Below are 22,930 nucleotides of genomic sequence, written 5' to 3'. Positions count from 1 at the left end.
TATCACCATAATCCAGCACTGATTAAAAATGGCTTTGAACAAGATCCTTTCTGACTAACATTGAAAACCAAGATTTGTTCCTAAAATAGAAAGACAATTTCAACTTCAGTTTCTTGGTCAAGTTATCAATGTTCTGTTTAAAATTCAGCTTTTCATCTAACCAAATCCCAAAATACTTATAGGAGGTGAACATATCAATTTGCTGGCCTTTTATAGTTAAAGTCGGCAAGAGACTCCATCTGTTTACTTTCAGGGAAGAGAAAACCATACATTTTGTTTTCCTTGCATTAAGCACAAGTTTCAATTCGAAAAGCTGCCTTTGAATAACATCAAAAGCCAACTGTAAGTCCTGAAAAACATTCTCAATATGAAATGTGTTAGAGGGGATAGAAGAACAAGGCCACCTCACATGACGATCCAATCCCATGTCATGTTCTCCCTCTTCTTATATTCCTCTTTCCAGGCCAAAATGGACAATCAGGTCATTGGCTATAAGGACTTGGCAGCCATCCCCAAAGACAAGGCGATACTGGACATCGAGAGGCCGGACTTAATGATCTACGAACCCCATTTCAATTACACGCCTCTGGAACTATCGGAGGTGCCCCGAAGCAGAGAGGTCATAGGGCACAGCACACCACCCTCCATCATCATATTACAGCATTAAGGGTTTCCTCTCTATTCTAATGGATATCCTTCGCTTGTTTGGAATGGCCCTATTGTATTCATGATGTATTTACATGATTAACAGTAAAGTATAATGGTAGTTTTTGTCTGTCCTACTACGACACAAGTGGTGTTCTATCAAGACAAACATAATGTAATTGTCATTGACTACACTTTTTTAGCTAACCTGTTTGACTAGTTAGGTGATTCTAAAATGTGTCCTATTACCTCGCTGTGTGTGATAAGATACATCTCCTCTATATATAGGCTATATACAATATATGCATTAATATATACTCGCATATGCATATCTATCAAACAATATATATGATTGCACCATTGAAATGCAGGGCAGGTACATTTTGCCTGTTTGGCCTGCGTGTAGAGATCTCTTCCATGCAAACACTTAGGCTGTGCACCAATTGGCACCTTATTATATAGTGCACTACTTTTGACCAGAGCCCTATACTATATATGGAAAAGGGTGCCTTGTGGGACACAGACTTATTGAGTTCAATGGAACTCAATAAGGACTTTTGAGAAAGCCCTGTGCTGCTAAGCATTGTGATGTGATCAGATTTAGTCATTTCTCTCTGTCTTGCGTAATGAAACTGTCCTGATTAGGCCTGTAACACTGTCTGTCAAACAGTGTCTGTGTCTCACTAAGCCCACAAAGGAGAATGCAGCCTTGGGAGAAAATACAACTGATCAAACAGCCTTCTCTTTCCTTTCTCTCCTTCAGAGGTCCATGTCTCCGCGTTCCTTCTCCCACCCGGCCTCTCCTGAGGTAAGATGAATGGATGGCGTCTGTGCTCTCGGATGGAGAATAATTTGAGCTGTTAATCGTCAGTCCACTGCCCAGTACCCCATGAAGAGCTCTCTCTCCTCTCCTCTCCTCTCCTCTCTCCTTCTCATATGGTCACACACACACCTACTGTTTGTAATTATGTAATCGTTGTTGAAAGGTTTTGTGCTCCACTGGTATGGTTAAAAACACACTCACACACACACTTAAGTGGTAATGCCCTCGAAGCCGGTGTTTGGAGGATATATTGGCACACGTCTCGGGCCGGCAAACTGTGCCAATATATCCTCCAAACACCGGCTTCGAGGGCATTATCGCTTTTATACAACGGGTTACCAACATATTCAAATAATGATTGACATATTTTCATTAAAAACGTTATTTTGATGAATTTATTCATACTATTTCATCCTTCCATGAGATATAGTCCCTACACAAATCTAGGGTTGCTACCCAAGCCGGCTGGTCAGTCGTTCTATCAGTTCGGTTGCCAGAGACGTGACCCAGTCATTAAGTATTTTTGTTCTAAATGTTTGTCCTAAGTAGTTCATTCTAAATGTTCCGTTGCCATGATGGCTGGCAAAGTTCTTATCCCTTGCTTGCTAGCTAGCCAACCTTGGCTAACAGAGTCAATTCAAACAGTGCAGCCAGAATAACAGCAAAGTAGCTGCGTTTGCGTTTGTTTAAGCTGTTTTCGAGTGATTTTTTTGTATACATCCATAACAATGAGCTAATGATGTGCGATTTCACCAGGCCACTGCTCAGAAGAGATAGCCAACTACACAGCTAACACAATCACTTCAAACTGAAGCTGGAATGACAGCATACTAGCTGCATTTCCTGTTTCTCAAAATTATGCCGATTCATGATTTCGACTGGCTGAGAAAAGCTGCCAGCCAGTCTCTCGTCCCAACTACCAACATTTTCATTACCATAGGACAGCTGGAGATCGAATTTCAATATTGAAACACTGTTGCGAATGTCGGAGAGACAGACAGCAAGGTTATTACAAATCTCCACAGTTGAAAACCAAATGCTAGTCTAAAAGAAATTGGAAATAATGTCTAGATGCTTTTTACAGTGTAGATCTAGTATATAAATTGCATGGCTGGGCTTATGAGACAGTGGATTGCGCAATCAGATGCAACAGAGTAAATAGGCATTTCAACTTCATAGATTTTTTTATCGGCTGGAATGCGGTTTTAACCAATCAGCATCCAGGATTAGACCCATCCGTTGTCTAAAAGCCCACGACTCTACACAAGCACGTTTACAAAAAGCAGTAACCATGGGAACAATGAGCATCTGTTACACTCTTATTGTTTGCTGTGACCTCACTGGCTCCTTCACTCAGGGACGAAATCTAATGTACACAGAACCCTCATTTTCATGCACTTTCCAAATGTGTGTTTGGGTTACAGTTTGGATCTCAATTAGGATCTGGACAGTAATGTTAATCTCATGTGTCCCTAGACTATTCTATTCAAGGATCCCAGGGAGTGGCTGGAGAGCAGGGAGTCACCTGGAGGGTCATCACCAGGTTCAACCCTCCAGCTCAAAACCAGCTCTGCCTTAGCCACGGTCACCGCCACCAAGCTCCCCACGCAGCACTTTCACAGGCCAGGTATTGTAATCCATCAGCACACTTAACCTCTTCTCTTCTCTGCTATTTCCTCTGCGCTTTTCTCTTCTCTTCTCTGCCCTGCTCTGCTTTTCATCTGGGACTAATGTCCATTTTGATTTGATATTTTCATTGCAGATAATGGAATGAATATATACAAGAAGCCACCAATTTACAAACAAGGTATTTCATGCAACTTCATGATGTGTGTGTGTGTGTGTGTTGACAGTTTAGTAATTTACTGTATGCTGGCATAATATTTTACATTAAAAGGTAACATTGGATGTTCTGTGCACATTTACTGTATATTTCATTGTGTTTGTGTGTGTGTGTCTATGTAGATGCATTAGCATCCACCCCCCAGGGGAAACACATAGAGGATCTCATCATCGAGTCATCTAAATTCCCTGCTGCCCAGCCACCTGATCCCAACAAACCCTCCAAGATTGAGACAGATTACTGGCCCTGCCCCCCCTCCCTGGCTGCAGTTGGTATGTCTTGCACTATTAATAACACAACTGTGAATAGTAATGAATAGGGTTGCAAAGCTCCCGGTATTTTAACAAAGTAACTGGAATCTTCTGTAATTTTGGTAATTGACAGGTAATCTATGACAATCTATGGTAATTTTGGTCATTTATACATGAAGAACTTTAAATAGAAAAATGTATTCATATATAGTATCATTTTTTTATATCTGTGTCCATATTGTCCATGAGTTTCTAGTGGATAGACCATATGGTTCAAGAGAAAATAGCCAAATGAATGGAAAAAGCATCTAATCAATAATGGCATTCTTTTTTATTAACTCTGCAACTCTTCCAAGTATTTACTTTTTTTACAACTGCCACCAGTTTGGCGCCAAAACATTTACAACAAAACACACTGACATAGTAAAATAAACGTGTAAAAAAAGATATAAAGGATATTTCATGTTGAAACCCTCATATTAAACACCAATCGTATTCAATAAGTTGATGGTTTATATTTAGGATAATGTTTTACAGCTTTGTCATTCTGTTTTTTATTTTAAAATCATCTTATTTTAAAATGTTATATATTTTACATGTGATAAGGCCACACAGAGGGCCAAAGATAATTACAGACGCCTGTGATAATCTGAAGTACCCAAAAAGGCCACTACATGTCATCTTATAAAATTCCCCCAAATCTTGAAAGTTACCAACATTCTGGTAGTTTACTGGTAAACTTTGAAAGTTCCCAGTAATATACCCTCCCTTTGCAACCCTAGTAGTGAACGATCCCAGCCAGCAAGCACTTATAAAACACTGGTGGCTATGAGGCAGCACACCACTGTAGGTACAGTAAGCTGGTAAGCTGATATCGGACCAGTTTCGCTAACCGCCATGGTGGCATGCCTCTAGCAGCCCAACAGCACACCGACCATCATTAACTCGTCCTATCCGACAGTTGATGCTGCTCTTAGCTTGAAGTGTCGACTACTGCTGTGAAGCTGATGGGCAAAATTGGCAGTGGGCTGCTAACTTTGCCGACCGCGGGCCGCTGATGAGCTACTAAGCTTCCAATGAGGAGGGATAGTAAGGGTTGGTAGTGGAGAGTGATAGTGTAATAGAGCTTAGTAGTACCAGGGTTTCCTCTAACACTTGCCTCCCCTCTACCACAGAGACAGAGTGGAGGAAGAAGGCTGAGACCCAGAGGAGGGAGGAGGGAGAGAGGGATGAGGAGGACGAAGAGTATGACGATGGAGATCTGTCCGATGATATGTGGGGACTACGGCAACTGCAGAAGCAGGAGCTCAACAAAGTACGGAACAGGTTTTATTTGTAACAAATTCTCCCAAATGTGGCTACTGCACACACTTACAGCGCCTTGCAAAAGTATTCATCCCCCTTGGCGTTTTTCCTATTTTGTTGCATTACAACATTTTTTTTGGGATTTCATGTAATGGACATACACAAAAAGTGGTGCGTGCATATGTATTCACCCCCTTTGCTATGAAGCCCTTAAATAAGATCTGGTGCAACCAATTACCTTCAGAAGTCACATAATTAGTTAAATAAAGTCCACCTGTGTACAATCTAAGTATCACATGATCTCAGTATATATACACCTGTTCTGAAAGGCCCCAGAGTCTGCAACACCACTAAGTAAGGGGCACCACCAAGCAAGAGGCACCATGAAGACCAAGGAGCTCTCCAAACAGGTCAGGGACAAAGTTGTGGAGAAGTACAGATCAGGGTTGGGTTATAAAAAAATATCAGAAACTTTGAACATCCCACGGAGCACCATTAAATCCATTATAAAAAAATTGAAAGAATATCGCACCACAACAAACCTGCCAAGAGAGGGCTGCCAACCAAACTCACGGACCAGGCAAGGAGGGCATTAATCAGAGAGGCAACAAAGAGACCTAAGATAACCCTGAAGGAGCTGCAAAGCTCCACAGCGGAGATTGGAGTATATGTCCATAGGACCACTTTAATCCGTACACTCCACAGAGCTGGGCTTTATGGAAGAGTGGCCAGAAAAAAAGCCATTGCTTAAAGTAAAAAATAAGCAAACACGTTTGGTGTTCGCCAAAAGGCATGTGGGAGACTCCCCAAACATATGGAAGAAGGTACTCTGGTCAGATGAAACTAAAATTGAGCTTTTTGGCCATCAAGGAAAACGCTATGTCTGTTGTAAGGCAACAAAATAGGAAAAATGCCAAGGGGGGTGAATACTTTCGCAAGCCACTGTACGTGTTTTCTAAGTGTTATCTTAACAGTTTTCTTGAGTGTAACTCAATGATAGTGGTCGCTCGTGTGGTGACGTGACTTACTTTAATGTACAGTATGACTGTTATTTATCGAATCACCCTAACTATGTTTAATTGTCACTCGATTAAATTAATCATGTAACAATTAACTCATTAGGAATTTGGGGCACCTCGGAAGAAGTTGTTTAACGAGTTACCATCTCCCGAATTAAACTCTTAGAAGATATATATATGTTATATATATCGATAACAGTCACTTATTAAATAATTACCTCTTATCAGTCTCATTCTGAACGTCACATAATCCTTGAACCTGCAAGAAACCTAACCTAATCAGCAATACACAAATTGTCTTAATTATTTATTTACTAACTAACTAAATAATAACACAATACAAACACACACATAGGTTATTGATTACAAACGTAATACAATGAAAACAGATCCCTAGTGGACTGGACTAACAATAGCATGAATGCTTGGGTAGAAGAAGGGTCAGAGTGGAAGGGAGAGACAGAGATTCAAACTATCGTGGTTACTTTGGAAACTACGCTCACGGAAATACAAATGCTTAAAAATAATCTCTGTGTTAACAAAGGGGTCCTTTCTCCCAATACTTCATGGCAAGGAAGAGAAAGTCTGCACGGTATTTACGACCGGTCATAAAACTGGCCCCCAGGAGAGGGGGTGTTCAAACCTTTGCCTAGCGGCATCTTTGACCCTCAGCCCATGAGGGCAAATCATGACACTTGTAAAACCTTTTGACATTCTATATGTCTACCCTTCAGATTCAGTCGAACTTGGGAAAGATCATCTTGAAAGAGGAGCTGGATAAAGCTGTGCCTATCCGCAGAAAAACTTGCTCACTGCCTGACCGGACAGCAATGCACATGGGTGAGAGAGAGGCAGATTCACTTTGTGTCCATTAGTAGTATGTTTCTCAACCTTTTGTGTACAAGAGACCAGGAAACTAAGGTCCTTCTTCCTTGAAGGACCATTTATATAAAAAATTAAACTTGAGAGACCAACAAGCAACATCCCAGGGATCGGTGCTAATCCCCAGTCCGGGGGTTGACTAACACTGTGTTAGATTGTGACCTTGTGAGTGTTATAGAAAAGAGAAAGAAACACACAAAATCACACATATGCTCCATTTTAAATCCTTTGTAGAAATGGTAAAGATTCCACACTTCCTCCACCTACAGCATCGTTTGCGTCCCAAATGGCACCCTATTCCCTACATAGTTCACTACTTCTGACCATGGGTCCTGGTCAAAAGTAGTGCACTATATGGGGAATAGTGTGGCATTTGGGACGCATACATCATCCACCCCCGACTTTGCCCTGCATCTTCTCTTTTCCGTGACAGCCTTTAACATTATGCTGTGAGAAAACATATTGACATGCCAGACAGACAAGCCTGTAAAAGGATATCGCTCTCCTGCCTTAACAGCTAGTTTCTGACAATGTTCTAGACACATTAAATGAGAACATTGCAAGAACATTCATGTATCCAGTTTTCTGTGGGTCAGGAGAGTATTCCATCAAAGGATAGCCAAACATACACAGAACATGGTAGACATGTTCTCAGAACATAAGATATTAATGTTCTAGACACGTTTCATGGGAACCTGGCAAAAACATTTGTGTCCAGTTTTCTGTGGGTTAGGAGAATATTCCATCAACATCCCACCTAACATACACAGACAGAACATGGTTGCAATGTTCTCAGAATATACAGTGCCTTCAGAAAGTATTCACACTCCTTGACTTTTTCCACTTTTTGTTGTGTTTCAGCCTCAATTTAAAATTGATTAAATTTAGATTTTGTGTCACTGGTCTACAAACAATACCCCATAATGTCAAAGTGGAATTATGTTTGTAGAAATGTTTACAAATTAATAAAAAATGAAAAGCTGAAATGTTTTGAGTCAATACGTATTCAACCCCTTTATTATGGCAAGCCTAAATATGTTCAGGAGTAAACATTTGCTTAACAAGTCACATAATACGTTGCATGGACTCACTCTGTGTACAATAATAGTGTTTAACATGATTTTTGAATGACTACCTCATCTCTACCCCACACATACAATTATCTGTAAGGTCCCTCAGTCGAGCAGTGTATTTCAAACACAGATTTAACCACAAAGACCAGGGAGGTTTCCCAATGCCTTGCAAAGAAGATTGGTAGATGGGTAATAATTTTTAAAAGCAGACATTTGAGCATGGTGAAGTTATTAATTACACTTTGGATGGTGTATCAATACAACCAGTTGCTACAAAGATGCAGGCGTCCTTCCTAACTCAGTTGCCGGGGAGGAAGGAAACTGCTCAGGGATTTCACCATGAGGCCAATGGTGACTTTAAAACAGTTACAGAGTTTAATGGCTGTGATAGTAGAAAACTGAGGATGGATCAACAACATTGTAGTTACTCCACAATACTAACGTAAATGACAGAGTAAAAAGAAGGAAGTCTGTACAGATAAAAACATTTTCTTCAAAACATCCTGTAAAACTGCAAAAAACATTTTTGCTTTATGTCCTGAATACAAAGCGTTATGTTTGGGGCAAATCCAACACAACACATCACTGAATACCACTATTCATATTTTCAAGCATGGTGGTGGCTGTATCATGTTATGGGTATGCTTGTCATCGGCAAGGACTAGGGAGTTTTTTGGGGGTGATAAAAGGAAACAGAATAGAGCTAAGCACAGGCAAAATCCTAGAGGAAAACCTGGTTCAGTCTGCTTTCCAACAGACACTGGGAGACAATTTCCCCTTTCAGCAGGACAGTAACCTAAAACACAAGGCCAAATATACACTGGAGTTGCTTACCAAGACAACATATAATGTTCCTGGGTGGCCTAGTTACAGTTTTGACTTAAATTGGCTTGAAAATCTATGGCAAGACTTCAAAATGATCAACAAGCAACTTGACATAGCTTGAATCATTTTTTAAAGAATAATGTGCAAATATTGTACAATCCAGACTTACCCAAAAAGACACACAGCTGTAATCGCTGCCAACGGTGATTCTAACACGTATTGACTCAGGGGTGTGAACGCTTGTGTAAATTTGATATTTCTGTATTTCATTTTCAATACATTTGCAAAAAAGTCCCAAAACAAGTTTTCACTTTGTCATTATGGGTTATTATGTGTAGATGAGTGAGAAAAAAATATATTTAATCAATTTTGAATTCAGGCTGTAACACAATAACATTTGGAATAAGTCAAGGGGTATGAATACTTTCTGAAGGCACTGCAAGATATTAATGTTCTAGACATGTTTCATGGGAATGTTGCAAGAACATTTATGTGTCCAAAGAAAAGTTCATTACACATCCCATCTTGTTACTTTTGCCAAGCCAACCAAAGCCCTGATTCATTCATAGCTCCTTGTCTGTTGGCAAGGTTAAGAATACTCACACACACAGTGCTTATAATATAATAATAATAATATGCCATTTAGCAGACACTTTTATCCAAAGTGACTTACAGTCATGCGTGCATACATTTTTGTGTATGGGTGGTCCCGGGGATCGAACCCACTACCTTGGCGTTACAAGCGCCGTGCTCTACCAGCTGAGCTACAGAGGACCACAGTGCTTCTAACATAGTGTTTTCAACTTACATATTTGACATACAGTACTCGATTACATTGTGCATTTTCATTTATACAGTAATTATACAGTCCTTAGCTGGGATTTGAACTCACAACCTCTTCGTTCACAGTACTCCAATCTTCCTTCTACGCCACCTTGTCCCGGTCAGGTATTGATTAGTCTGACTATTCTCATCATTGATTTTATTTACTTATTTCAGCACTTGAAGGGCCTTCTGTATAGTTGTCTAATGTTGGTGGGGAATATTAACCTGTTTTAATGATACCCCTGAATCACTATGATTAATAAAATATTTTCTTTAATGCACTTTTATCAAAGCTGAGATTTACTTCAAAGTGCATTCACCCTATTGCTTACATCTATCAAGTCGTTTCAGATCTGCACAAGTGCCTAGGGAGGAGGGTTTATGGTTTATTCTGGACAGGGCCTAACTATACTGGCTCAACATACATTGGGACAGTGGTTAGAGTGTTTGTCATTAGTGCTAGTGGTTTAGGTTCGAGACCTGCTTTTTAGATTATACCCTACTCTCACATCCATAGCAATATATGTTAATCTCATTATTGCCAAGTTGGATGGGGAGCACCCCTTCTGCTGAAAAACATCCCCACAGCATGATGCTGCCACCACCATGCTTCACCATAAGGATGGTGCCAGGTTTCCTCCAGACGTGATGCTTGGCATTCAGGCCAAAGAGTTCAATCTTGGTTTCATCAGACCAGAGAATGTTGTTTGTCATGGTCTGAGAGTCATTTAGGTGCCTTTTGGCAAACTCCAAGCGGGCTGTCATGTGCCTTTTACTGAGGAGTGGCTTCCGTCTGGCCACTCTACCATAAAGGCCTGATTGGTGCTGTGCTGCAGAGATGGTTGTCCTTCTGGAAGGTTCTCCCATCTCCACAGAGGAACTCTGGAGCTCTGTCAGAGTGACCATCAGGTTCTTGGTCACCTCCCTGACCAAGGCCCTTCATCCCCTGATTGCTCAGTTTGGCCGGGCGGCCACTGTGTTCTTGGGGACCTTAAATGTTGCAGAAATGTTTTGGTACCTTTCCGCAGATCTGTGCCTCGACACAATCCTGTCTCGGAGGATGTACCTGAGCTCAATCTTGAGTCTTATAGCAAAGGGTCTGAATACTTATGTAAGTAAGGTATTTCTGTTTTTCATTTTCAATAAATGTGCTAAAATTTCAAAAACCTGTTTCCACTTTGTCATTATGGGGTATTGTGTGTAGATTGATGAGGGGAAAAAACTACTTAATCCATTTTAGAATAAGGCTGTAACGTAACAAAATGTGGAAAAGGTCAAGGAGTCTGAATGCTTTCCGAATGCACTGTATGTGGTGTGGATTTCAAAAAGACGATAGAGAGTGCTCTTTGAGATGCTCAGCTACCTAGAATTCTACCGATTCCCATTTTTCAATGAGGAACTAATTTTAATTACACTGAACAAAAATATAAACGCAACATGTAAAGTGTTGGTCCCATGTTTAATGATCTGAAATAAAATATCCCAGAAATATTCCATGAGCACAAAAAGCTTATTTCTCTCAAATGTTGTGCACACATTTGTTTACATCCCTGTTAGTGAGCATTTCTCCTTTACCAAGAGATAATCCATCCACCTGACAGGTGTGGCATATCAAGAAGCTGATTAAACAGCATGATCATTACACAGGTGCATCTTGTGCTGGAGACAATAAAAGGACACTTTAATGTGCAGTTTTGTCACACAACACAATGCCACAAGTCTTAAGTTTTCATAAAGTGTGCAGTTGGCATGCTGACTGCAGGAATGTCCACCAGAGCTGTTGCCAGATAATTTAATGTTCATTTCTCTACCTTAAGCTGTCTCCAACGTTGTTTTAGAGAATTTGGCATCATGTGTATGGCGTTGCGGTTTGATGATGTCAACGTTGTGAACAGAGTGCCTCATGGTGGGGTTATGGTATGGGCAGGTATAAGCTACGGACAATGAACACAATTGCATTTTATCGATCGCAATTTGAATGCACAGAGATACCGTGACGGGATCCTGAGGCCCATTGTCGTCCCATTCATCCGCCTCCATTACCTCATGTTGCAGCATGATAATGCACGGCCCCATGTCGCAAGGATCTGTACACAATTCCTGGAAGCTGAAAATGTCCCAGTTCTTCCATGGCCTGCATACTCACCAGACATGTCACCCATTGAGCATGTTTGGGATACTCTGGATCGATATCCAGCAACTTCGCACAGCCATTGAAGAGGAAAGGGACAACATTCCATAGGCCACAATCAACAGCCTGATCAACTCTATGCGAAGGAGATGTGTTGCTCTGCATGAGGAAAATGGTGGTCACACCAGATACTGACTGGTTTTCTGATACTTTTTTTTTTAAAGGTATCTGTGACCAACAGATGCATATCTGTATTCCCAGTCATGTGAAATCCGTAGATTACTGCCTAATTTATTTATTTCAATTGACTGATTTCCTATGAACTGTCACTCAGTAAAATGAAATTGTTGCATGTTTCTTTTATATTTTTGTTCAGTATAGATAAATTAAGTGTGTTGCCAAATCATGACATTAACATAAAGTCTAGAACCCAGGCCACCAGCACCAATGACAAACACACTAACCACTGCCCCAATAAGGGATATATCTAGGGCATGTGCTTATTGAACCAGTATAGTTAGGCACTGTACAGAAGAATCCCTAACCCCTCCCCCTCCTCCTAGGCACTTGTGTAGATCTGAAACGACTTGATCGGTGTAAGTATTAGGGTGAATGCACTTTGAAGTAAATCTCAGCTCTGTTAAAAGCAGTCAATAAAAACGTTTATTGATTATAGTGATTCAGGAGTATTATTAAAACAGTTTAATATGCCCCACCAACCTTAGACAACGATACAGAAAGTCCTTAAATTGTTGAAATAAGTCAATCAAATCAATAACTGACACAGACATGGTGGCGTAGGAGGAAAATCTGAATGCTGTAAACCAAGAGGTTGTGAGTCCAAATCCCAGGTGAGAACATGTTAAATAATAATTACTGTATTAATGAACATGCACAATGTTGTCAAAGTGTGTCAAATATGTAAATTTAAAGCACTGTGTGTTTGAGTATCCCTGAACTTGCCAACAGACAAAAACAGCTGTGAATGGATCAGTGGTTCACCAATTAGGGGCTTGGCAACAGTAACAAGGCGTGATGTTCAATTAAACAATTTTTTTTGGGGGGGAGAAAGCTTCTTCCCATGAAACGTGTCTAGAACATTGATATCTTACATTCTGTGTATGTTTGATGTGACGTTGATGGAATATTCTCCAAACCCTCAGAAAACTGGACACATGAATGTTCTTGCAATGTCCCATAAAACGCATCTATAACATTAATGTTGTACAGTATATTCTGAGAACATTGTAACCATGTTCTAGATAAGTTATGCTTGACATTAAGGGAATGTTCTCCTAACTTTAACACCAAAACATGCTAAAAAGGTTCTCAGAAGGCTTTTGCTAATATACAGTAGATACAATGTTCCCCTAACTAACGGAAAACTGGACACTTAAACATTAGGGGGAACATTAAATTGTTAGCTGGGTATATACCTCAGTGCTTGGAGTAGGGTGAAGTTGCTCCTAGTTGCTGATCTTGGGTCAGTTTTGCATTTTCCCCTCTCAAGGTTAAGGTTAGGATGGGGGAGGGGAAGCTGATTCTAGATCTGTACATAGGGGAAACTTTACCCCAGGGCCTCTCAAGTGGCCGAGTGCAAGATTTTGGTTGTATGAAATACAGTATTCAATATCATTGCTCCTTGATTATACAATGCAGTGCCTATGATATTGATATACTTAAATATGATCTACATTCCTAGGTTCATCCTCCAATGCCTCCAAAAACATACATTTCCGAGCAACCAGTAGGAGTGGTCTGACCAGGGTGAGTAGAGGGTGCAAAGCGTCTGGGCCAGTTTTCACAAAGCGTCTTAGAGTAGGAATACTGATCTAGGATAGGATTTTAAAGGATTATTTTAACTCTCCATAAATTGTTTTCATTATGATTTAAAAGAAAAAACTGATCCTAGATCAGCACTATTGTGAGACGCTTTGTGAACACTGGCCAGGGCCCGGTTTCACAAAAGCATCTTAATCCTATGTTCATTGTTAGAACCTTCGTAGGAGCATTGTTAGATCTCCAAGCTGTTTCTCAAAACCATCGTTACTAAAGTTGCTCTTGAAAATACTTATTTAATGGCTGCCTCAGACCACTTTTGGAACAGCTTAGTACGTCGTTAGATGCTTTTTTTGCCCTTCCGCGTCACTTTATACACAGAACATCTCCGCTAAACACAAAATATTTTTCATTCTGTGACCTCCAATAACTTCAGAACAAATATGACAGTGACTACAAATACAAAGTGGCGCATTTCTTTGCATAACAAGTGAAAGATATAAAGACGCTTCAAGTGAAAACCGAGATTAATGTATTAAAATATTATTATTTAAATTATATGCCAAATCTTGATTTAGTGCATTATTATAGGCTAAGCATTAGAATAAGCCACCTCAATATTTGTAGCCATAGGTGATCATTTCTCTCTAGGAGCTGATCCGTCGTCAGTATTGTGGAATACTTCTAATGTTAATGTAAGATTGGAAAGGGAGAACGCTGATCCGAGAGCACTGCTTCCTTTCTTTCGATCCTATCAGTATCGACACAGGCCTCAACGATGCACGAATGTTCTCTCTGCGTGGTGCTATGGAAAGATGCATTGTTAAAACACTCGTAAACCTATGTTCCATCGCTATCGGGGAACCGGGCCCTGGGCATTATATCACCGCTGACTGAAGTTCATAGTGTTATTCTAAATTGACTAACACCAGAACAGTGATTCTCACAGCACTTCTAATGGTGTGTTCCATTCTGTTTGTAGCTCCAGTCTGCCGAGTTCACCCAATCTGACAGTGACAAAGGAGGACCAGGTAAGGCCTGGTGGTTAAATATGATTGGTTGGCTTCCTATACTGTAACAGTATCAGAACCCAACCAGTCATACAGATGTTGGATGTTAATATGACACACTTAGTCGCAGGAGGAAAATAATCCTGCAGAAGGAGGATTTGAATAAATATTTAGAATCGCTGCCAGGGGGCAGCTGGAAGCGGTGTTTGTAGGCTATACAATAACTTCGACTGCAGGTCCACTGGGCGTCAGTTCAAGTAGCCTATGTAGGCTAGGTGCAGGCTACAGCGCGTCTGGTGAATTCTTATGTGGATTATAATAAATTGACATATTTGTAGGGGGTATATGTATTTTTAATAAAGGGAAATCAGATTTTCCTTTGATCAATTGTTTTATTATATATTCATGGCAATCAATAGGCAGAATACATTGTTGGTTGCCTCAGTGCCTGTGTGGTCCAGCAGTTACAGCCACCGACCCTGGCACACATATGCCAGAGTGGGAATTGGTTTGAATCTGGCCCACTGCCCTTTATATTTTTGTACAACAACTAGTAGTTTTCTAGTTACTCTCTGCAGGCTTTACTTGTACTGAAGTAATTTATTAAGGAAGTAACTTACTTTTTACTCCATTACATTTTACCAAATCATTTCAGTTACAAACCTTGTAACTCCAAATTTGGTGATTTTCATTTTTTTACATGAATTGGTAAGATTAGTTCCCCTTTACGTCTGTATGAACGTTTCAAGACCCCTTGACAAATGAAATGTATTCAATATAGCTTTTCATCAAAATTCTTAAGTTCATTGGCTCGCAACGTTGTCTGTCAAATCCCGTATCTCCACAATGGCTCTTGAAGTGAAGCGCAGGTCTTCACTCCTGAGGATATTTTTGATACTCCTGAGGATATTTTTGATCGTAGGTTCAGAGTTAAGTTACAATTTAATTACCTTCTGCCTTTGTAATATTATATATAAGGACATTTACAATATTGTGCTGGCAGGTTTAAATAATAAATGAATGTCATATCAATTGCACAAAGTTGTTGTCCTTTTTGTTTGCTGTCACAGTTTACCATAAGGTGTAAAAAATGTGCTAACTAAATTTGTAACTATTACTTAAGTCGTTTTCTGACCAGATACTTTTTTACTCTTGAATAGTTTCTTAAGATGGCTGCTTTTACTTGAGTAAATTACAATCTAAGTAACACTACTTTTACTTAAGTACAGATTTTCAGTACATGGAAATGTTGGTGTAGCCTTGTAAGTCTACTGTGATTAATTTATTAGTTTCCTATTTATGTTATCCAAAAGTGTCTGGTGTGTGTTTGGTCATTTCTTATCAAGATCATGGGTAAAATATCCCTGACTGTCCATATTTGAAATGTGTAACTAAAGTGTATCGAGGGGTTTGAGTTATTTGTGCCAGAAGGACGTGGGCCAGAATCAAACCCACACTGACACGGTAGACTTATGTGAGCACTGAAGGCAGCGCCACTAACCACTAGACCACCACAGGCCATGGTTTAACTACATTTTCACAGCTAATTCGTAACCTTAGGATACACTTCACACTTGTATGCCATAGCCTAGTAGAGACCAATATCTATTTTGTGTTATTAAACTATATAATGATGTGTATGGCTGCATTTCAGATAATCTTTGTACAGTGCCTTCGGAAAGTATTCAGACCCCTTGACTTTTTCCACATTTTATCACGTTACAGCCTTATTCTAAAATTGATTAAATTAATGTTTTCCTCATCAATCTACACACAATACCCCATAATGACAAAGCGAAAACAGGTTTTTAGAAATGTTTGCAAATGTATTAAAAATACGGAAATATATTATTTACATAAGTATTCAGACCTTTCGCTATGCCGCCCGAGACCAGGGCGGCAGGTAGCTTAGTGGGTAAGAGCGTTGTGCCAGTAACCGAAAGGTCGCTGGTTCTAATCCCCGAGCCGACTAGGTGAAAAATCTGTCGATGTGCCCTTGAGCAAGGCACTTAACCCTAAATTGCTCCTGTAAGTCGCTCTGGATAAGAGCGTCTGCTAAATGACCAATTTATTTATTTATTTAAATTGAGATCAGGTGCATCCTGTTTCCATTGATCATCCTTGAGATATTTATATAACTTGATTGGAATCCACCTGTGGTAAATTCAATTGATCGGACATGATTTGGAAAAGCACACACCTGTCTATATAAGGTCCCACAGTTGACAGTGTAGAGCTCCGAGACAGGATTGTGTCGAGGCACAGATCTGGGGAAGGCTACCAAAAAATGTCTGCATCATTGAAGGTCCCCAAAAACAGTGGCTTCCATCATTCTTAAATGGAAGAAGTTTGGAACCACTAAGACTCTTCTTTGAGCTGGCCTCCCCGCCAAACTGAGCATTCAGGGGAGAAGGGCCTTGGTCAGGGAGGTGACTAAGAACCCGATGGTCACTCTGACAGAGCTCCAGAGTTCCTCTGTGGAGATGGGAGAACCTTCCAGAAGGACAACCATCTCTGCAGCACTCCACCAATCAGGCCTTTATGGTAGAGTGGCCAGACGGAAGTCACTAATCAGTAAAAGGCACATGACAGCAAAAAGGCACCTAAAAACTCTCAGACCATGAGAAACAAGATTCACTGGTCTGATGAAACCAAGATTGAACTCTTTGGCCTGAATGTTTGGAGGAAACCTGGCACCATTCCTACTGTGAAGCATGGTGGTGGCAGCATCATGCTGTGGGGATGTTTTTCAGCGGCAGGGACTGGGAGACTAGTCAAGATCGAGGGAAAGATGAACGGAGCAAAGTATAGAGAGATCCTTGATGAAAACCTGCTCCAGAGCTCTCAGGATCTCAGACTGGGGCGAAGGTTCATCTTCCAACCAACAGGACAACGACCATAAGCACACAGCCAAGACAACGCAGGAGTGGCTTCAGGACAATTCTCTGAATGTCCTTGAAATGCCCAGCCAGAGCCCGGACTTGAACCCGATCGAAGATCTCTGGAGAGACCTGAAAATAGCTGTGCAGCGACACTCCCCATCCAACCTGACAGAGCTTGAGAGGAATGGGAGAAGCTCCCCAAATATAGGTGTGCCAAGCTTGTACCGTCATACACAAGAAGACTTGAGGCTGTAATCGCTGCCAAAGGTTATTCAACAAAGTACTGAGTAAAGGGTCTGAATACTTATGTAAATGTGATATTTCTAAAAACCTTTTTATGCTTTGTCATTATGGGGTATTGTGTGTAGATTGATGAGGGGAAAAAAAGATTTAATCAATTTTAGAATAAGGCTTTCACGTAACAAAATGTGGAAAAAGTCAAGGGGTCTGAATACTTTCCAAATGCACTGTACATTTGAATGTTGCAGTAACAGGACCTAGGCCTAGCGTTTGAGCGAGCGAGAGATAATATTATTTGATAGCAGGCCTGATCCCAATGACTCGACTTCCCCCGCATGGAGATAAAGCGAACTGATCATTTTTATGCAATCATGAGGCTCATTTGAATTTCCTGATGCAGCAGGAAAATTCTCTGCAAGAAAAGAGTGATCAAGTTATGATCCGACATCTGTATGTAAGCATTTAAAGCATGAAACACTGTATGTTATGCACATTCTAACGCAGCATTTCTGTTTCTCCACAGGCCTCCAGGTAAGAATGTTTGGACCAATGTCATCTGAAAACATTATATTAATCTTTGCGTCAAGCTCCATTTGTCTATATTTTGATAAATTATTTTGCCATCATGATTTACACTGACGTGAATACTGTGTATGGTTAGTTCGTTGTGTGTAACATGTTAACAGTGGTGCTGTGTTGGCTGTTGTAATTTAGAATGGAGATTCTCAGAGAGGAAGAATGGACAGGGGAAACTCACTGCCAAGTATGCTGGCTGAGAAGGTCAGAACGTCTGCTGTTTGACATCCACTTCTGATCAGACTTGAAATGCTAGAAATGTGTTTTTCTTTATGTTGATCTCTGTTTTTCCACTATTCTTATAATTGCATAAGTACAATAAGCAGTCTTTAATGTCAGCTACAAACGTATCCATATCTTTACAATCCAGGAGGACTTCTGTAGATACTGTACATAATGTCTACGTCACAAATGGCACTCTATTCCCTATATAGTGGACTTCTTTTGACCAGAGCCCTATGGGCCCTGGTCAAAAGTAGTGGACTATATAGGGAATAGGGTGCCATTTGGGATGTATCCAATGGCAAGCTTTGTGCTGACAGTATAAGCCTCTATAGATGCAGAGTTATGGCTTTGACCTTCCTTCTGAGATGACTGACTATGTTTTTCCATAGATATATCCATATGAAATGCTCCTAGTGACCCACAGGGGAAGGAATAAACTCCCACCAGGAGTAGACAGGATGAGACTGGAGGTAGGATCAGTACTCCCTTGCTTTAAATCTCTAGAATAACTAAATTGTGCAAACTGCTAGCCATGTCGTTTATGTTATTAGTTACAGTTAGGGTTTTGGGTGTAGGGTGAAGTTGCCTCTAGTTGCTAATATTGGGTCAGTTTTGCATTTCCCCCACTAATGGTTAAGGTTTGGATTGGGGGAGGGGAAGCTGATCCTAGATCTGTACCTAGGGGAAACTTAACCCCGGAGCAGGTTTTGTGATGTGGAGCATGTACAGGTAACTGCCAAAATAAAGAAAACACCAACATAAAGTGTCTTAATAAGTGGGCCAACACAAGCCAGAACAGCTTCAATGTATCTTGGCATAGATTCTACAAGTGTCTGGAACTCTATTGGATCGATGCAACACCTTTCTTCCAGGAAAAATGCCATAATTTTGTGTTTTGTTGATGGTGGTGGAAAACACTCTCTCAGAGGCCGCTTCAGAATCTCCCATAAGTGTTCAATTGGGTTGAGATCTGGTGACTGAGAAGGCCATGGCATATGGTTTACGTCAAATCATTCAGTGACCACTCATGCCCTGTGGATGGAGCCATTGTCATCCTATGGGGGCATAGCCATGGTAGCCAAAATAATGTCCTGCCCAGCATTTTTATACATGACCCTAAGCATGATGTGATGTTAATTGCTTAATTAACTCCGGAACTACACCTGTGTGGAAGCACCTGCTTTCAATATACTTTCTATCCCTCATTTACTTGTGTTTCTATTATTTTGGCAGTTACCTGTAGATTGTGAAGTCTGTCTGATATATGATCTGGCTATCTCCTTTGTAGAGGCATCTGTCCGTGGAGGAATTCCAGAATATATTTGGGATGCCCATTGAGGAATTTGATCGCCTCTCCCTCTGGAAGCGGAATGACTTGAAGAAAAGGGTTTCCCTTTTTTAGCGTGAGGAGACCTACCTACACATCAAAAGCCACCACACTTCCTTGGGAAATTAGATGAACATAAACTGTAAAGTCCAATGCAACAACCCAGGAAGGGAGAAGAAATTAATGTATGGCATATCTTAGTCATATCGGATGCTTCGATTCCCCATTCCTTATATCAACTCTATAACAACTCTATAAAGGGTCAGAGCCTTCATATACTCTTGAATTGTAGTTGCAGCAGCAGAGTAGAAACCTAATAAGAGGACAGAGGCTTGGGCCAAGTAGAGATTTCATGAAGTCTTTGCATTTGGTCCATACTGACAGGCTCACCGATAGAGTTAGATTGGACTGACCACTGATATACCTACAGCAGGCTGTTTTAGTGCTAATCAAAGTTATGGATGGCTAATTCTCAGTTACCAGAGCGCTGCCACATGTGAAGCCATATCAACTTACTAATTAAACCACTAAAATACCAATACAATGTTTTAGTTTATAGATGGATGCCTCAATTTTAATACACCTCTAAAAATGCCCTATTTCAAAACACAAACATTGCACTAAGCTGAAAAGTCTACTTATCATATTTTTTCAAATAAATAACAATTCAAAGTGTAAATCAATAATTTGTAAGTCAATAGTTTAAGTGTGTAAGGTGTGCTGTTTTAGAGACAATTAAGGTGTGTCCCAAATGGCACTTTATTCTCATGTAGTGCACTACTTTTGGCCAGGGCCCATAAGGCTCTAGTCAAAAGTAGTGAACTACGTAGGGAATAGGGTGCCATTTGTGATGCACAATACAATCTGTCAGACTCAGCCACTCTAGACATCAGTTGTATATTTACAGAACATAAAACCTTATCTCCAAGATGTCTGCATCTTAACCCTATCCATACAAATGATCAAAATCATCCACGACTATGGCCAATATGGGTTTCTTAATGAATGATTGCCTAAACAGTACATATTGCCCACTTGAAACAAGTGTGCTCTTATTGTTTTACTACTGGTATGTTTGATGAAGTGCAGTTTTTTTAGGGAGTATTCATAGGCTAAGTTAGTGGGACGCTTACCTTTACAGCACTGGTCACTGCCCTGTTTATATATATCAAGTTTGTACACCACTCCAAAGGGGTTTTAGACATATAGCATCTGTTGCTTTTGTGACCAAATAATGTACAGCAATTTTTTATTCCCCCCCAAAAAATCCTTTCATGTTTCAATACAAGAATGTAGAGTAAATCAACACATTCATCAATAAAAAGAAGAAGAAGGAAGATGGCTACCTCCCTTAAAAATGCACTACATTGGAAGGAGGACAGGAGGACAATAGACTAGTAGGGTCACCGCTGAGGGAACAAAAGACATTGAGAGCAAGAGACAAGGCGCTGCTTCCTGTGCTCCCCTATGACCACATCAACCTCCATATTGGACTGAAGCAGTGGCCTGGTGGAGGTGTGGCCTCACTCACCTTAACCGTGCCACTTATACCCCCTAACGGACGATGTCATGGCACAAGAAACAAAACCAACTCTTGGATGGATGCAGGCTAAAGGATTCAGGGCCAGCCTTTCTGTCCACTTTCCCTGTGCCTTGAATGCTACAGTCAGAGGCTACTTCCTAAATGGCACACTATTTGGTATATAGTGCACTACTTTTGACCAGGGCCCATAGGGCTCTGGTCAAAATTAGTGCACTATTTAGGGAATATTGTGTCATTTGGGACAGAATTACAGTGTGTAGCCAGAGTGGAGCCTGTTAAGGTTCTGGTCAGGCCTCACTCAAGTCATTTTCCTTATCATCAGGTGTGGTGGTGGCAAAGACAGTGTAACAACATTTTTTGACTTGGCACACATCTGATGTGCCTCTAAAGCCCCAAGCAGGGATGTATGAAAGTCACCCATGAAGCATCAGTGTATTCTATCTAAGAACATTTTTGAGTGGTCAATGCACATATCCACTTTGTGACCGCTTTGCTTTAGGTTTTAGTTCTGCCTGTGTTTTTTTTAAAGACAAGGGGCCGTAAGGATTGCATTATGAAGAAGCCCTTGAGCTGGATACTGTTCACTCGATGGTGAGGGTAATAGACAATCTCCTAACTTCCATGCTCCAGTAAATAATATCAATGACATTATCTTCACCAATGGAATACGTGACTGAGGATACACCCTGTTTGATGTTCACCAGTTCATAACGCTTTCAAATGCTCTCACTGTATCAAGCACTCTTATTGTAGTAAAGACACTGTCACTGTTGCAGCATCATCTAAGCTTATCCTCATGCTTTGTATGTGAAAGTGGGCTGGGGAAAAACATTTATAAGAAAATATTTAGTTAGAGTGATTGGTTTGTACCTCACTTCCTAGGTTTTTTGAATCTGTAAGTCATTAAAATACTGAGATTCTTTTTAATGTAGTTTTAGATTAACCTGATTTGATAACTAATATAATGACAAAAGTATTTTTATTTTTTTCATACATTGATATTGTTTATTTTTTTTTATTATTATTTTTTGATATGATGGATGAGTACCATTGCAAGATGGAGCTCAGATATTGTACATTATATTGTGTTTTCTGATGCAACTAGGGTGCAAAACATACACAGCAATGAATTTCCCATTTAAACAAAGTTGAAAGAGGACTGAAATGATCAATGGTGAGTGCAAATAAAACGAATTTTTTGGTTTGAGGAAAATGTCTCTTCCATCTTTGTGCAGGCCATATTGTTGGTTGTTGGCAACTCCGCTAAGGGTGATAGAGCAAAAGTGTTTCAGTCTGGCCTTAACTTAAAGGGATAGTTTACCCAAATTACAAAATGACATTAATTTCCTTACCTTGTAAGCAGTCTATAGACAAGGTATGACAGCAATCCATGCTTTGGGTTTGTTTACCTGACCACTGTTTCAAATGCTAACTTTGTAGCATTGGTGGCACATACAGTGAGGGAAAAAAGTATTTGATCCCCTGCTGATTTTGTACGTTTGCCCACTGTCAAAGACATGATCAGTCTATAATTGTAATGGTAGGTTTATTTGAACAGTGAGAGACAGAATAACAACAACAAAAAAACAGAAAAACGCATGTCAAAAATGTTATAAATTGATTTGCATTTTAATGAGGGAAATAAGTATTTGACCCCTCTGCAAAACATGACTTAGTACTTGGTGGCAAAACCCTTGTTGGCAATCACAGAGGTCAGACATTTCTT

At 40.3% G+C, this 22,930-nt stretch overlaps 1 protein-coding gene across 4 annotated transcripts in view; it reads left to right on the top strand.

The window, feature by feature from the left end:
• Positions 1–22,417, top strand: part of LOC121584597 (dematin) — a 77,413-nt gene extending 54,996 nt beyond the window's left edge. For 3 of the 4 annotated variants that reach the window (XM_041900567.2, XM_045225806.1, XM_041900566.2), the window contains 13 exons: positions 464–619; positions 1,409–1,453; positions 2,945–3,095; positions 3,231–3,275; positions 3,434–3,583; positions 4,738–4,877; positions 6,621–6,726; positions 13,325–13,389; positions 14,384–14,432; positions 18,057–18,064; positions 18,248–18,313; positions 18,724–18,804; positions 19,623–22,417. In XM_041900567.2, the coding sequence (XP_041756501.1) occupies positions 464–619; positions 1,409–1,453; positions 2,945–3,095; positions 3,231–3,275; positions 3,434–3,583; positions 4,738–4,877; positions 6,621–6,726; positions 13,325–13,389; positions 14,384–14,432; positions 18,057–18,064; positions 18,248–18,313; positions 18,724–18,804; positions 19,623–19,736 (1,176 nt within the window). In that variant the 3' untranslated portion in view covers positions 19,737–22,417. The remainder of the gene's footprint in view (positions 1–463; positions 620–1,408; positions 1,454–2,944; positions 3,096–3,230; positions 3,276–3,433; positions 3,584–4,737; positions 4,878–6,620; positions 6,727–13,324; positions 13,390–14,383; positions 14,433–18,056; positions 18,065–18,247; positions 18,314–18,723; positions 18,805–19,622) is intronic. The other variant, XM_041900568.2, reaches the window with a different exon arrangement.
• Positions 22,418–22,930: the final 513 nt, after the last annotated feature.

This window comes from Coregonus clupeaformis, chromosome 16 (assembly GCF_020615455.1).
Source record: "Coregonus clupeaformis isolate EN_2021a chromosome 16, ASM2061545v1, whole genome shotgun sequence".
Lineage (NCBI taxonomy): Eukaryota > Metazoa > Chordata > Actinopteri > Salmoniformes > Salmonidae > Coregonus > Coregonus clupeaformis.
This window is presented reverse-complemented; position numbering and strand designations above follow the sequence as displayed.